General features: G+C 53.6%; 3 protein-coding genes and 4 non-coding genes across 24 annotated transcripts; 5 read left to right on the top strand and 2 right to left on the bottom strand.

The window, feature by feature from the left end:
• Positions 1–1,689: 1,689 nt before the first annotated feature.
• Positions 1,690–11,105, bottom strand: RAB34 (RAB34, member RAS oncogene family). Of its 17 annotated transcripts, XM_081580387.1 has the most exons (14): positions 10,279–11,105; positions 8,490–8,558; positions 8,020–8,081; positions 5,936–6,193; positions 4,840–4,918; positions 4,530–4,621; positions 3,420–3,485; positions 3,231–3,332; positions 3,050–3,114; positions 2,874–2,925; positions 2,614–2,695; positions 2,405–2,495; positions 2,172–2,279; positions 1,690–2,091 (listed from the first exon to the last, which is right to left on the bottom strand). In XM_081580387.1, exons 5-14 carry the CDS (start codon positions 4,891–4,893, stop codon positions 2,024–2,026), a joined length of 780 nt encoding a protein of 259 aa, XP_081436513.1. In that variant the 5' UTR covers positions 4,894–4,918; positions 5,936–6,193; positions 8,020–8,081; positions 8,490–8,558; positions 10,279–11,105; the 3' UTR covers positions 1,690–2,023. The 17 variants fall into 17 exon arrangements, with proteins under 17 accessions (XP_081436513.1, XP_081436506.1, XP_081436507.1 ...); XM_081580380.1 differs by lacking the exon at positions 8,490–8,558 and having other exon boundaries at positions 4,840–5,052; positions 10,279–10,575; XM_081580381.1 differs by lacking the exons at positions 8,490–8,558; positions 10,279–11,105 and adding an exon at positions 8,160–8,212 and having other exon boundaries at positions 4,840–5,052.
• Positions 7,303–10,175, top strand: RPL23A (ribosomal protein L23a). The gene is made up of 5 exons (XM_081580398.1): positions 7,303–7,342; positions 7,911–8,094; positions 9,262–9,438; positions 9,847–9,916; positions 10,114–10,175. The coding sequence occupies exons 1-5, from the start codon at positions 7,312–7,314 to the stop codon at positions 10,126–10,128; spliced, it is 477 nt and encodes a 158-aa protein (XP_081436524.1). The 5' UTR covers positions 7,303–7,311; the 3' UTR covers positions 10,129–10,175.
• LOC145543952 (small nucleolar RNA SNORD42) lies at positions 7,760–7,826 on the top strand. Its single transcript, XR_014081188.1, has one exon. It is a non-coding gene; the product is annotated as a small nucleolar RNA SNORD42 (small nucleolar RNA).
• On the top strand, positions 9,106–9,175 carry LOC145543977 (small nucleolar RNA Z17). The gene has a single exon (XR_014081206.1). It is a non-coding gene; the product is annotated as a small nucleolar RNA Z17 (small nucleolar RNA).
• Positions 9,693–9,771, top strand: LOC145543953 (small nucleolar RNA SNORD42). Its single transcript, XR_014081189.1, has one exon. It is a non-coding gene; the product is annotated as a small nucleolar RNA SNORD42 (small nucleolar RNA).
• Positions 9,961–10,031, top strand: LOC145543978 (small nucleolar RNA Z17). Its single transcript, XR_014081207.1, has one exon. It is a non-coding gene; the product is annotated as a small nucleolar RNA Z17 (small nucleolar RNA).
• Positions 10,609–13,059, bottom strand: TLCD1 (TLC domain containing 1). Of its 2 annotated transcripts, XM_081580395.1 has the most exons (5): positions 12,916–13,059; positions 12,072–12,363; positions 11,693–11,775; positions 11,516–11,598; positions 10,609–11,147 (listed from the first exon to the last, which is right to left on the bottom strand). In XM_081580395.1, exons 2-5 carry the CDS (start codon positions 12,263–12,265, stop codon positions 10,764–10,766), a joined length of 744 nt encoding a protein of 247 aa, XP_081436521.1. In that variant the 5' UTR covers positions 12,266–12,363; positions 12,916–13,059; the 3' UTR covers positions 10,609–10,763. The 2 variants fall into 2 exon arrangements, with proteins under 2 accessions (XP_081436521.1, XP_081436520.1); XM_081580394.1 differs by lacking the exon at positions 12,916–13,059 and having other exon boundaries at positions 12,072–12,419.
• Positions 13,060–13,259: the final 200 nt, after the last annotated feature.

The following is a 13,259-nucleotide window of genomic DNA, read 5'->3' as shown; positions in this document are numbered from 1 at the left end:
AACCCAGCCGCAGCCCTTAGCCCCGCCCCCAATCTACAGTCGGGTCCATGCGCGCCCGCCTGGGAAGCTACTCCCACCAATCTCCAGCCCTCCATCCAGGATTTCAGGGTCTCTCCTTCCCTGGCCGGTGGCTGGGCTCGCTCTTTCTCTCCCCCAGCAGGCCCCTCCACGGTAGCCCAGCGAAAGAAGACGTGATACCGGCTCAGCCCCGCGACGGCCCCCACCCCAAGCGCCCCCTCCTACTTCTACGGGGCTCCCTGTCCCAGTGACAATACTGCCCAATATAGATGTCAACATGGAGTCGGAGGAGCGGGGAAGGGAAAGGGCGAGTGTGCAGAAAAGCCAACTCTTCCAGAATAGCATAGCAAGTAAGAATGGTGGCAAAGGACAGAGGGGTTGCTTACTGGGAACTAGGATTGATGTTCCTGTCTTGGCCTCTTAGGATGATAACACCAGGCCACAGGTGTCCCTCCTTTTGTGGCCTGAACATCTGAGACACTGCCAGCCAATCTCTAGCTCTGGGTCAGTTGTCAATGGGGAGCCAGGTTCTTGGTCAGTCTTCACCCAAACTGTTATTATAATAGTTAAGGTTTTTAAACTCTTCCTATGTATGTATTGGGGCATCCCAGGTGGCACAAGTGGTAAAGAACCCGTCCTTGGGTTGGGAAGATCCCCTGGAGGAGAGCATGGCAATCCACTCCAGTCTTCTTGCTTGGAATCCTATGGACAGAGAAGGCTGGCAGGCTACAGTCCATGGGGTCGCTAAGCGTCAGACATGACTGAAGCAACTTAGCAAGCATGCATGCGTGCACGTGTGTATTAGTGCTTTATCTTATTTCATCCATGAAATGAATGATGAACGTGCTCCTCCTTTAGAGGAGGCAACTGGGAGTTCCCAGGTGGCCTAGTTAGGATTCCAGTCTTTCACTGCCATGGCCCGGGTTCAATCTCTGGTCAGGGAACTGAGATCCCATAAACTGCTCAGCACACATCCCCCCCAAAAGAAAATAATAACAATAGAGATGAAGAAACTAAGGCACAGAGGAGAATTGACTTGTCTGAGTGTCCCAAGATGTACAGCAAGGATTCAAATGCAGAACCTCCTGCTTAGAGCACATCTTTTTTTTTTTTGAAGTGGGAAAAATGTCTTATTTTTAATCCAATTTAGTTTTTAACTGTTTTAAAATATAAAAATGTGCTACTCATAATTTAACATTTATATCACTAATATACTTAGATGTTATCAGCACATCTTCTAAGTAAGAGCTCTGCCTCTACCTTCCTAGGCCTTCTGGTCAACCCAACAAGCACCCAAAACTCACTTCTCACTATGTTCCATACTCTAAAAAATACTTCTTAGAGAAGTATTTTTTAAAAGGCAGGAAGAAGGCGAAAAAAAGTATTACCCAATGGTGGACTTATGTATAAGCACCAAGTAGCAGGAGACATTTGGGGGGAAGGGACCAAAGGAAAAGGGCTCTTAAAGATCTCAAAGATCGCTCAGATGTCATCCAGTGAGGGTCGAATGCATCGCTCTACATGTGGTCCCTGAGTTCCCAGCCTGCCTGAGCCCTGCCCAGAGGCCAAGAATGGCCAGAATCACAGCAGAAGGCTCCAGTCCTAAGATCACCATATAGCCCTGCCCATTCCACATCCCTGATCCCCCACAAAGGACTCCAGACCCTAACCTGCTAATAACAGAAATTTTAATGCATAAGGCATAGTGTGAGACTGGGACCATTAAGCATCCTGAAACCGAGAGGGCCCAACGGCTGAGTAAGAGCAGCAGGGCCCTCTTACCTCCCCCCACTGGGCACCTTGGAGAGAGAGGGGCATCCAGGTTTTGACACAGTGCCTGGGGGCAGGAAGTGACTAGAATGGTCCCGTCCAGGGATACTGCCACCGAGAGGCAGCTCTTTGGTCTGGAAAAACAGTCAGTGCAAATGTCCTGGGGTTGAGTTCTGGGCGAGTCAAGGTGGCACAGTGCCCCAAGGCGAGCAGTCTCTGGACAGTCCCCTACCCATCATGGGCAACACGTGGGCTTCTTCTTGCTGGCAGTTAGGTAGAGGTTGCTGTCATCACTGTTGATGCCTGAAGAGGGTGAGAAATAAGTGAGGCAAGGATGGAGGGTCCCTGTGCTCTCTGCCACCCTCGTCCAGGCGGGCACTCACGGACAACATCCCCTATGCGCCGAGATCCCGATTTCTCCAGCTCAGCCAGCACGTTGACCTCAAAGGTCAGTGCCGCCACACGAAAGAAGAACTCCCGGACATTTTCACCTAACACAGGGAGCAGATAGGAGCTCAGGGGTGGTTCCAGGCCAACAGGCACAGCTGGAGGTGTAGGAGTGACAGGCAAGGCAGGCAGGAAGGCCAGAGCAGAAGGCCAGGTGCCTCTGACTCACCAGTGAGAGATGAGACTGCCCAATACTCGGCCTTCATCTCTTGGGCCACCTTGAGTGCATCTTTCTCCATCAGTATATACTGAGCGGGAGTCTGAGGGGAAGTCAGAGTCAGGCACTGGGCATGGGGTTTCCCTCGTCGAGATGGGAAGTCCCTCCCCACCCCCTACACTGGCAAGTCCCCCCCCCACCCACTACACTGGCATACTCACACTCAGGTCTTTCTTGGAACCCACGAGGAAGAGAAGCACGCTGGAAGGGTCGTTCTCCTTGAGCGCATCAGCTAGCCACTGCCTGCCACAGACAGTGGACAGCAAGAGATGAAGGAGCCAGACAGGATCCCCCCACTTATATGCCCAATGACCCTCCCTCCCTGGATGCACTCTTCTCCTTCCCTTCCATACTCCTGACCTGCCTCTTTTTGAACCTTCTCTTCTCAGACCCCCCATTATAGTTCGGCCTGCTCACTTACTTGGTATGCTCCAGGGAGGCCACGTCATTCAGGTTGAAGACAATGATGATGGCTGGAAGAATGGCAGAAAACAGCTGCAGATTGTTGGGGAAGACGCTGCTGGCTCATTTCCACAATCCCTCCAGCCCTAGGCTAGAGGCCAGGTGTACCCCCTGCCTCACAACTCTGGCTCTTACCTTGAGCTCCTCGGTAGTAGGTTGATGCAATGCACTTGAACCTCTCCTGTCCAGCGGTGTCCCAGCTGGGAGGAAGGTGGGGGGAACACAGGTAGGTGCGGGGCAGGGTGGTGCTGGGGGCTGAGGTGGGGAACAGGTACTGGGTGAAGCAAGGGTGGGAAGGAGTGGGGAAAGAACTCACAGCTGCAGACTGAACGGGACACCCAACACCTCAAATCGTTCCATCTCAAAGTCCACTCCAATGGTGGCCTTGTAGTTCTTATCAAAGGTGTCTTTGCAGAACCTGAGGAGGCACCAGATGCTCTGATCCTGAGCCCAGTCCACCTGGCTAGGCTTGGGCCCACCCCTCTCAGCTCCAGCACCCTCTTACCTATTAATGAGACAAGTCTTCCCCACTGACAGGTCGCCCACCACAATGACCTTGGAGATCTTAAATCTGCTGGACACAAGAGTGGGTGGGAAGAGTGAGCTCTAGCTCCTTCACTCAGAGGAGTCCCAGTGCTCCTGGGCAGGTCCACAAAGGGAGCTGCACCTGGGCTGAGGTTACCATAGACACCAGGCCTGGACAGATGTGCTAGGGAGGAGTGTTTCTGCTTCAGTGTCAGAGACTGATTTTGCATCCCAGCTTTCACTTACTAGCTGTGTGACTTAGGACAAGTTTCTTAGCTTCTCTGAGCCTCAGTTTCAACATCTGTTAAGTGGGGATTTAACACACATTTTATTGGGTCGTTGTGAAGGTTAAAATGAAATAAATGTCCTATATTCTGGACTAGTCAAGTGGCTCAGTGGCAAAGAATCTGCCTGCCAAGCAGGAGACCCAGGTTCAATCCCTGGGTCGAGAAGATCCTCTGGAGAAGGATATGGCAGCCCACTCCAGTATTCTTGCCTGGGAAATCACAGGGACAGAGGAACCATGGAGTCGCAAAGAGTTGGACACCACCGAGCGACTAAACAACAACCCAACAACTGCCTCCCCCTCAACACACACACACATACATTCCAACACCTCTCCCTCCCTCCCCAGGACACAACTTGAAAGTGGTATTTTCCATTTAATAAAAGATAATAATTATATCCAACACACTGCCTGGCACACAGTACATGCTCAGTTAATAGTGGCAACTGTTAATAGTATTATCTTTTTTTTTTAACCCACAATGGGACTTATCCCTCTAGGACAGCTCACTGTCCTGAAGCTCAAATAGATGGAGTGTGGGAAGCTAAGCTGGTGACCACAGCCTTAAGTTGGACCCCTTCCCTGTGTCAGGAATTAAAACTGCCACCTTCCTACCCCACCCCATCTCTTAGGACTTCCCATAACCCAGCTGGAAGGAAGGGGAGCACAGGGGCACACTAAGGGGGAACAACAGTGTGGCTGGTAGGGACCGAAATGGAGCCTGCAGCTCTTGCCTCCGCACCCTTGCTTTGACTGCAGGTTTCCTGGGACTCCATTTCTTCCTTCCGGGTATGTCTAACTCACCCCACGGTGCCTGTCCTGTGCTCCCGGCAGGCGCAGGTGACGCGGGGCTGGAAGTCTTTGTGCGCGTGCAAAGCGGCCTCCTTCCTCAGGCACTGGGTGGGGTGGAAGAGAATGGGACTAACCCATTCCTGGCCCTCAGCCCACCACCGAGCAGCCCCGGGCGGGGCGGGAGGATGGGGGTGGGGAGAGGACCACCCAGAAGCAGCTGGCCCAGCTGGGCGGCAGGGTTGGGCCCAAGCCCGGCCCGGTGCCGCCTCCTCCCGGCCCACACCCACCGCCGCCCGAAGCCCGACGTGGCCCTGGCGCCTACCTGGGGGAGCTCCGTCAGGACGCGGTCCCTCCGCACCGGCGCCAGAATGTTCATCTTGCCTGCGTCCTTGCGGGGCGCCCTGAGAAGGCGCGGAGGCCTGATGCGCCCCAGCGACCCGGGCCCGTGGAGACCCGACAATCACCCGCGACCGAGGGGTCCCGACTATAACTCGGGGCCACGGGGAGCCTACGGGAGCCCGTGGCCTCCGGGACGCTACGACCACCGCGGGCCACGGGGATGAGACAATCACCGGGGGTCGGGGCGAACCCACAATCACCCGGGCCCGGGGCGTCCCTAGGACGACTCGAGGCCTGGGAGACCCCTCGGCCTCCAAGTGAGGGCGGGGAGTCCCGTCTGGGGGGACCCGAGTCCGCGCAGACCCTACAATAACTCGGGGTCGGATAGTTCCTACGATTACTCGAGGCCGTGGAGACCCGACGACAACTCGGGGTTGAGGCGGCCCTACCATAACAGAGCAGCCGGGGGGCGCTGAGCGGCCCCGCCACACGGGGTCAGTGTGTGCAGGGACCCCACCGTGCGGCCGGGGGACTGCTGCAGGAGAGGGCGAGGGGCCCAGTCCGCCTCAGGGCCTCGCGTCCCACTCGGCTCTCCCTCCGCCAGCGCTGTAACTTGATCCCCGGAAATTCCTGGAAAAGGGCCGCCCCCCGCCCCTCTCCCGGCAACTCCCGGCCTCGCTGCCCGCCCCGGCCTCCCCCTCTTCTCTTCCCCGAGTGCTGCCCCAGGTCAGGCTCCCGGGCCAGACTGACTCGCCAGGGCTCCGGGCCCGCCCTCACCCAGGTTGCAACCTGCCGAGAGCGGGATCCCCCAAGTCTCTCTCCCCAGCATCTCCTGTGCGGGGAGGAGCCTCCGAGGGGACCCTTACCCCGCCGAACTGGTGAAGGGGAATCGGCGATCGCTGCGCAGCATCTGGCTGCGCCAGGAACCAGCGGGAGGGGAAAGGGGGAGAGAAGGGGCCCTAGGAGAGGCGGCGCTTCCCTCATCAACTGCAGGCCCAGGACATGACTCATAGGGTCTGCTCCCGCTCGCCCTTCTGCCCTGGGAGGTGGCGATGCCAGGGTAGGAATGAGGTACCCACCGAGGAGAGAGGTGTCCGAATCTGGTGCCTATTCCTCCAAGGCTGCCGTGTAGATTGGAGGCCTAGGGGGCCGAAGATCAAGCTGTCTCTCTTGATGGAGGAGGATAAAGGAGGGCTAGGGGACCGAGAATTTCCTCCTTTGGGGAAGTCACCGTTCTGGGACATGGGGACTCTCCTTTGACACGGGCCTTCTTCGCTCTGATCCCGATGGAATCTACCCCCACTCCCCCAGGACGTTTCCTTTTTGCAGTCTGCAGGCTAGAAGAGGGGATAGCACACGGTAAATCTCACCTTCAAAGAGAATCTCTGATTCCGAGAGAGGTGGAGGTGGGCATAAAGGCGATGTGATGGAGCGGGTAAGCAGTCCCTCAAAGAAGCTAAAACCTGAGCGTTTACTAAACCTTGCCATGTGTCAGGAACTGAATTTGGGGATGCAAAGATAAGCAAGGAAAGGAAAACTATTTACGGGGAGGGGACTGTGAATGAAATCATTCCCAAGAAGAACGAGCGTATCCTGGAGAAATCTGAGCGTTGAGTGTTTGGAATATTCGTAGAGTCTCTTCGAAAAGATTCCCAGGAAGACTCGTGAAGGCTGTCACAGGTAAAGAGGGGAAATGTGACCACCTCCTCTGACAGACACTTTGCTCCTCCCTTCTGCCTGACTCATCACTCTGTTATAAATAAGTCCTCTCCCCTCTCTCGACCTCCGTTTCCACAGATGTTGTCTGACAGAGTTGGACTGGACAAATTCTGCTCTAAGATTCTAGAATTTTGCTTCACTCTACTGAGTCAATCTAACTACAGTATTAATTCTAGTTTGCAGTGGAACTGCAATCCTTCATCCTCGGTGGCGCTAGTGGTAAAGAACCCGCCTGCGAATGCAGGCAAACCTAAGAGACTCGGGTTCGATCCCTGAGTCGGGAAGATCTCCTGGAGGGGGGGCATGGCAACCCACTCCAGTATTCTTGCCTGGAGAATCCCGTGAACAGAGGAGCCTGACGGGCTACAGTCCATGGGGTCGCCATGAGTCGGACACGACTGAAGCGACTTAATCGTTTCAGGCACACAAGCACACAATCCTCCTCCCTAAAGTTGCTTAAGATGCGAAGCGCTCAGATCCGCGCAGCCGCAGGTTATACCACTGAAAATAAACGCGTGTCTCCAAAAAACTACAACGCCCATGAAGCTTTAGGGTCTGACAGGCGGAGGGGTGGCGCTAGCTTAGTTTCTCTCGCGAGAAAATAAAAATCTAACTACCATTCCCGGCGGGCGCAGCGCTGCAGCTTTTCCAATCAGCTTTAAGTAAAAAGTATCGCGAGTCTTCGGTGAGAGTTGGCTCTATAAGCCCGTGGTAACAAGTCTCGAAAACCCTTTTCATGAAGATGGCGCCGAAGGCGAAAAAGGAAGGTGTGTGCTGGGGCTGGGGATCAACAACTGACTGGCCGAGGGTCCCCGCATAGTGAATGAACTGGGAGAACGATGGCTGGCCCAACCCTTGCGGTGTCTGCTCCGGAGCAGCTTCTCGAGTTTCGGCAACGCTAAGGAGCCTTTACGCCCAGCCGCATGGTTGGGGCTCTAGTGAAGGGGGTTGGGGAGGCAACCCTGGCCTGTACCGCCTGCCAGGGACAGCAGGGTCGTCGGCTCTGGGAAGCTCCATGTTTTCTAGACCTGTAAGGAATCAGTACTCTCAACTGTTTGACCCCACGTTAAATGGGTAGCTGTGCGATGGTATATATAAAACTACTGGTTCGCATTGTAGCAAATGCCAAGCGTTCGTTCATTGCTAGTCTCTTCCTCATCTTATCCCAAGTTCATTCTAGAATCGTGCATGTGATGGAAAAATTTTAATCTCCTGAGACTTGTGATGCCTTCAAAGGAACCACTGATGCACGTGTGGCCTGGGAGGCCCACTACTGGTCTTGGGGCCGGAAGTGATTTCTAAATCCCTCATCCTCGTTTTCTTTCCTTTTCTCAGCCCCTGCCCCTCCTAAAGCTGAAGCCAAAGCAAAGGCTTTGAAGGCCAAGAAAGCAGTGTTGAAAGGTGTCCACAGCCACAAGAAAAAGAAGATCCGGACGTCACCCACCTTCAGGCGGCCCAAAACACTGCGGCTCAGGAGGCAGCCCAAATATCCTCGGAAGAGCGCCCCTAGGAGAAACAAGTCAGTACTGCCCCTTGTTCATGAAAAGATGTTTGGGTATCCTCCTTGGTAATTGGGAAATTTACCAAACCTAGAGTATGGCTTCTCAAAATCATGTTGGTACCTAGTGTGCTTGTCTAACGGGAGTATGAGATTAATGCCATATATTTAAAACAACCCAGAGTCATTGTCAAGGTTAGTCAATTGTTAGATTGTTGCATATGTGGTTTACTTTCTTGTGAGTATAAAGTGGGACTGAAATCTTTTAAGAGTTCCAGGTTTAGGATCTGTATTGGACAGTGAAGGCCTGCAGCAGTACATAGCAGCTTCTTTTCATTTAAGGAATGGTTAGGGGGAGTGGGCAAAAGGTTAGGGTACATGAGTGTTCTGGTGTCACACTACTGGTGATGACTGACCTTAAGGAGCACAGTTGAGAGTAGAGCCATGGTAGTGGTTACCACCAAAGGTAATTTAACCATTGCTTCCTGTGAAAAAGGCAGGAGAGTAGATTGTGTCCACAGAGAAGAGGACTTTTACCCCCATTTGGACCTAGAATTTAGTGTGATGAAAGGTTGAAACCTGATTTCTATCTTCAAAAGAGGACAGTGTACCCAGGCAAACAGAGCTTTGTTTCTCTAAATTTCATAGGGAAAGCTGTGTCCTGAGAGGCTATTGTAACTTTAACCTAAGCTATAAATAAAAACTTGCTCTCAAGAATTGATGGCTTGTCAGCCAGATTTCAGTAACCGAAACGGGGGAAAACAGTCAATTCAGCCTCATAGTGAAGCACCAACATGCTTTAGAACCCTAGCGTGGATTTCAAGATTCCATAGTTGTAACTTTGCTCTTGGGTTTGGTTTTCTAACCTCTCCAGTCTCAAGTTTCTTTTAGAAATTTGCTCCTCAGGAATGTTGAGGTCAGGTAAAGAATGAAGAGGGTTAGAACTCAAAGATGATTGTTTAATCTCTTAAAAGGATGAAAGCCCTTGAAATGTCACTAAGCCAAGGCTCCATCCAGGTCCCCAAGTTTCAGGGTGCATGTGATGACACTGTTCAGCGACCAAAGTCTGAAAGAAATGATTGCTATCATTGTCTGATGCACCTGGGCTCTCTGGGCCTTGGGCTGCTAAAAAGGACCCATCCTTTTAGTAGATCCATGCCAGGTGACCCCATTTTACCTTTCTCCCAGACTTGACCACTATGCCATCATCAAATTCCCCCTCACCACCGAGTCAGCCATGAAGAAAATAGAAGACAACAACACACTGGTATTCATTGTGGATGTCAAGGCTAACAAGCACCAAATTAAACAGGCTGTGAAGAAGCTCTATGACATTGACGTGGCTAAGGTCAATACTCTGATCAGGTAGGTGAGTGGGGCCCTGTGGGATGGGGAGGAGGCCAGGGCATCTGTCGCCTAAATGGCATGAAATTCCTTGATGCTGCTTTTGGGGTCCGAAGTAGGCTTCCCAGAACATCAGCTGTCCTGTTTCTAGGACTTTGGGGTTAGTTCTCATTTTCCTGATCCCTATCTCTAGGCAAAAGCAGGTCCTAGAGTAAGGTACAGTTAATGTCAGAATACCTGTGGTTTGTGGCTTAGTGGCTTCCCTGACTCCCTCTGTGCAAATGATGGATTAAAAAAAAAATCACTATTTGTGAGAAAAAAAAAATGACATGAACAAAGGAACCACTGATGCACCAGAAGTCTGGGTGGAAGAGAGGGTATGGGGGCAGTGAGGGGCAGCAAGGATTAAGGCTTCCTTCACCACCCTAGGCCTGATGGAGAGAAGAAGGCATATGTTCGACTGGCTCCTGACTATGATGCTTTGGATGTTGCCAACAAAGTAAGCTTTCTTTGCTACAAACTCCTTGACACTCTACCTTCCTGGGTGCAAATGATGTGTCTGTTAGTGACCAAAGCCTGACTTCGGTGATTAGTCTTAACTGACTGACTGTACCCCTGTCTTTTAAAAATACTGTGACATTCCCTCTTAACCTTCACATTTCAATTCCCGTAACAAAGTTCCCTTTTGTTTTTCAGATTGGGATCATCTAAACTGAGTCCAGCTGGCTAATTCCAAATATAAAAGTTTTCACTATGTATATGCTTCTTGTCTTTATGTTGATTTTTGGGTGAGGGGCCATACTGTGGTACATACACACTTAAGTAACCAGGCTTGGTTGGGCAAACTCTTGGTCTACTTACCCTGTTGGAACACTCAACCATATCACTTCACCATACTTGGCAGCAGAGATTTATGACCCAGATTAGAGTTGGTTGTCCTAGGACAACTACAACTTGACCTCCATCCTGGAGGTAAGAGACCAAGCAAGAAGCTTTACAAGACCGCCTTCTTTATCTGGAAGAGGCTTGGTATGAAACCAATATCCAGAGGTTCCATTAACATCTATTTCGGGGCTGTGTGGCTTGGCTGGCTTTGCAGTAGCACCTTACCCCACACCCATCTATTGCGTCCAACCGGTCTGTCTGCTTCCCTCACCCCTTGCCCAAGAAAGGACAAGGACTTCAGAGGCATTCTTTCATTAGTGTTTTAAATAGTAGGAGCAGGCTTGGTGGAGAGGCTGGCCCCAAGAGAGCATCTCAGGCGAGGGGCTATGTCTCTTCTCCATTCCTGTGAGGCTGTTCTTGGCGGTGTTTGCTGTCCTTGCCACAAATCCCTAACTGCTTTTTCACTCAGTCAAGAACTTGTCTTTATGTTGGTGGTTGGGGACACGTTGGGGGCAGAAGTCGGAGCGGAGGAGGCGGGAAAAGTAGACAAGGATCATGACATCCAACATGAGCAGGATGGCCAGCAGAAAGGTTCCCAGGGTCCTTTGGCCAGCATAACCCAGGAAGAGATGGGTGAGGTAGGCCTGAGGGGCCAGGCGGAAGAGGAAGTACATGACTAAGTTGATGTATTTGTTGACTCGATAGAGGAGGAGATGCTGGGCATTATTGATCTTCATCATCATGCGTATCGTGAGGAAGATGTTGCTGACCTCCACCAGCAGTGTTAGGACACCCCCACCAACAAATCTGCTCCAAAAGATGCCTGAAAAGAAGGCACCCATAGCCTACAAGGCAAGGGAGAGGATGGGTTAGGGCCCGGATGCCAGGGTTTTCTTGGAAGTTGCTGGGAATATCCAGGGTATCACAAGGAGGGATAAGAAATCCTTTAATAGCTTCACTCTGAAACAAAGCTTACAGTGGATTCAACAGTAGTAAATCTTGATCTCTGCCCACACTCTGGCTGGAAGGCCATGCATGATTGCTGGCCTTAAGTAGTGAACCAAGGGCTCATTCTGCTAGCCCTCAGCACTGTAGCACGAGATGTGGGACACAGTGGGGATGGGGTTTAGAAAAGATGGTCTTTACCTTCCAGGTTCAGGTGCTTTCAGGTATAGGCACCAGGCCTATACCACATCCCCAGCTTCTCACTCACCATGACGTGGTGGACGAGGTATTCCCAAGAAGCTCTTGACTGATGGCTGATCACGATATCCACCGTGTCGTGGATGAAATACCCTAGCAGAGGGATGGAGGAGAGGTTGTAAAGGGTACGGAATTAGAAGTTTATCCCTGTCTCCCCACCCATTTAATGCCTCCCAGCAAGATCTACCTGCGGAGAAGCAAACAAGCAGGTAGCCAGAAAGCGACCATGCTTTCTCAATCTCCACCAGCATCTCAGGGGTCTGCCATATACTGAAATAAAGAGAAGGCAAACTCGTATCATTTCAGTAACCCAAAGGTCCCACAAATCCCCCTACTACCCTAGCCAGTCCTCTGTTGGCTGACGGGGGAGCGAGGAGGGGCTTGGCTGAAACCCAGGTGTGTCCCGTTTCCCAGGTGAGAACCCCCCCCTGCCCCGCGCCTGGGGCTGCCGCCGCTCCTGGTTGGACAGCATTCCAAGCCGAGAATCAGGTGAGACTGTCTGGGCCATAGCCTGCCGGTGAGTGAGGAATCCCCAGACACCTTCACTCCCCCAGTCCTTCACTCACCACAGCAGCGCCCAGATCCCTGACACAATGGAATGCGCGAAGGAGACGAGCAGGTTGTGCCAGCGCCAGGTGCGCAGGGGGTCGGCTCGCACGTGCGCGGGCAGGGGCAGGCGACAGAGCGCGTGCCGGACCGCCCGGAAGGTCAGCGTGGCGCCCAGGAGAAGCGGCAGGGCGGGGACCAGCACTGGGGGCATGCCTCTGTCCGCCCTCTAGGTGGCCTCCTCCGGCTGTTCGGGGACGGGGCTCCCTCGTGGACCAGTCCAGCCTGGATCCCTGTCCTGCCAGCCGCCGACTTCACACACAGAGTTTCGGCAGAGTCCTGTAGGCCCCTTCGCTCCTCCCGTCCCCTCCCCGCCGGCCTCTGCCCCCGCCCCCAGCCACCAGCGCCCCCGCCCCGCCCCGCCCTTCCCGCCTGTCCCCGCCCCTCCGGCGCCTCTGCAGCGCAGAGGGCACTAGCCCCATTTCCCCCGGGCCCTCTAGGCCCGTCAGCCTTCCCGGACTTCGGTCAAAAGGAGCTGTCCTGGGGGCACCGCCGCCGAGCCATCCCTCGCTGGCGCCTTCCGACGGCCGACGGAGTCCCACTTTGCTTGCTTGGCCTCGTTAACCTGCAGCCACCCTTTCCCCAGGCGTTCCGGCTCCCCAGCCTGGGCGGGTACTGACAGAACTCTCTCTCCGCCTTCTACTCTTTGGTGGGCAGAGCGGAGCGGAGCGAGACCCGTCACAACCTACGTCCTCAATCCCTGGTCCCAGGGACCAGCCGGTACCCCGCCTCGGGCGGTGTCTCCGCCCGGACCTTGTTCCACTGGATCACTAGTTTCTTGGGGCCCAAGACAAACATGTTTACCTGCCTCTACCTCGTCCCGCACCGAGTCGGAGCCTAGAAACTGTCGACTAACCCGTCAGCACCCCTCCTCCCAGCCGGCTTTCGGGCTCCTGGGGCCGCGCGGCACTCACAGTCCTCCCTCACAGTCCCAGCTCGGTTCTCCCCGCTCCCTAGAGGCTGGGGCGGGGAAGACGGCCGATTTGCCCAGACCGCTAGGGTGACTCTGCAGGCCAGTGGACTGGAGCAGATGCAGCTCGCGACCACAAGGTGTCAGCCTGTCCTCACCATGGCGCGGGATCCCCTCCCACCGCCAAAGAAAAGAGGTGATTGTTTTGGGTGGAGAATTAGCTCGACTCCGCAAACAG

The sequence above is a fragment of the Giraffa tippelskirchi genome, chromosome 3 (genome assembly GCF_054371585.1).
Source record: "Giraffa tippelskirchi isolate mGirTip1 chromosome 3, T2T-mGirTip1v1.2.pri, whole genome shotgun sequence".
NCBI classification, from domain to species: Eukaryota; Metazoa; Chordata; class Mammalia; order Artiodactyla; family Giraffidae; genus Giraffa; species Giraffa tippelskirchi.
Note: the sequence above shows the minus strand (reverse complement) of the source record. Positions and strands in the feature narration are given on the sequence as shown.

What these genes read in the sequence shown, in the direction of transcription:
- RAB34 (XM_081580377.1), bottom strand. Translation starts at nt 4,893, where the DNA reads ATGAACATTCTGGCGCCGGTGCGGAGGGACCGCGTCCTGACGGAGCTC. An exon ending in TCCTGACGGAGCTCCCCCAG is followed by an intron (nt 4,622 to 4,839) that starts GTAGGCGCCAGG and finishes CACCCCACCCAG; the next exon opens with TGCCTGAGGAAGGAGGCCGC. An exon ending in GCCTCCCTGGAGCATACCAA is followed by an intron (nt 2,696 to 2,873) that starts GTAAGTGAGCAG and finishes TGTCTGTGGCAG; the next exon opens with GCAGTGGCTAGCTGATGCGC.
- RPL23A (XM_081580398.1), top strand. Translation starts at nt 7,312, where the DNA reads ATGAAGATGGCGCCGAAGGCGAAAAAGGAAG. An exon ending in GCCGAAGGCGAAAAAGGAAG is followed by an intron (nt 7,343 to 7,910) that starts GTGTGTGCTGGG and finishes TCCTTTTCTCAG; the next exon opens with CCCCTGCCCCTCCTAAAGCT. An exon ending in AAGGTCAATACTCTGATCAG is followed by an intron (nt 9,439 to 9,846) that starts GTAGGTGAGTGG and finishes TCACCACCCTAG; the next exon opens with GCCTGATGGAGAGAAGAAGG.
- TLCD1 (XM_081580395.1), bottom strand. Translation starts at nt 12,265, where the DNA reads ATGCCCCCAGTGCTGGTCCCCGCCCTGCCGCTTCTCCTGGGCGCCACG. An exon ending in GCTTGTTTGCTTCTCCGCAG is followed by an intron (nt 11,599 to 11,692) that starts GTAGATCTTGCT and finishes TCCCTCTGCTAG; the next exon opens with GGTATTTCATCCACGACACG. An exon ending in ACCTCGTCCACCACGTCATG is followed by an intron (nt 11,148 to 11,515) that starts GTGAGTGAGAAG and finishes CTTGCCTTGTAG; the next exon opens with GCTATGGGTGCCTTCTTTTC.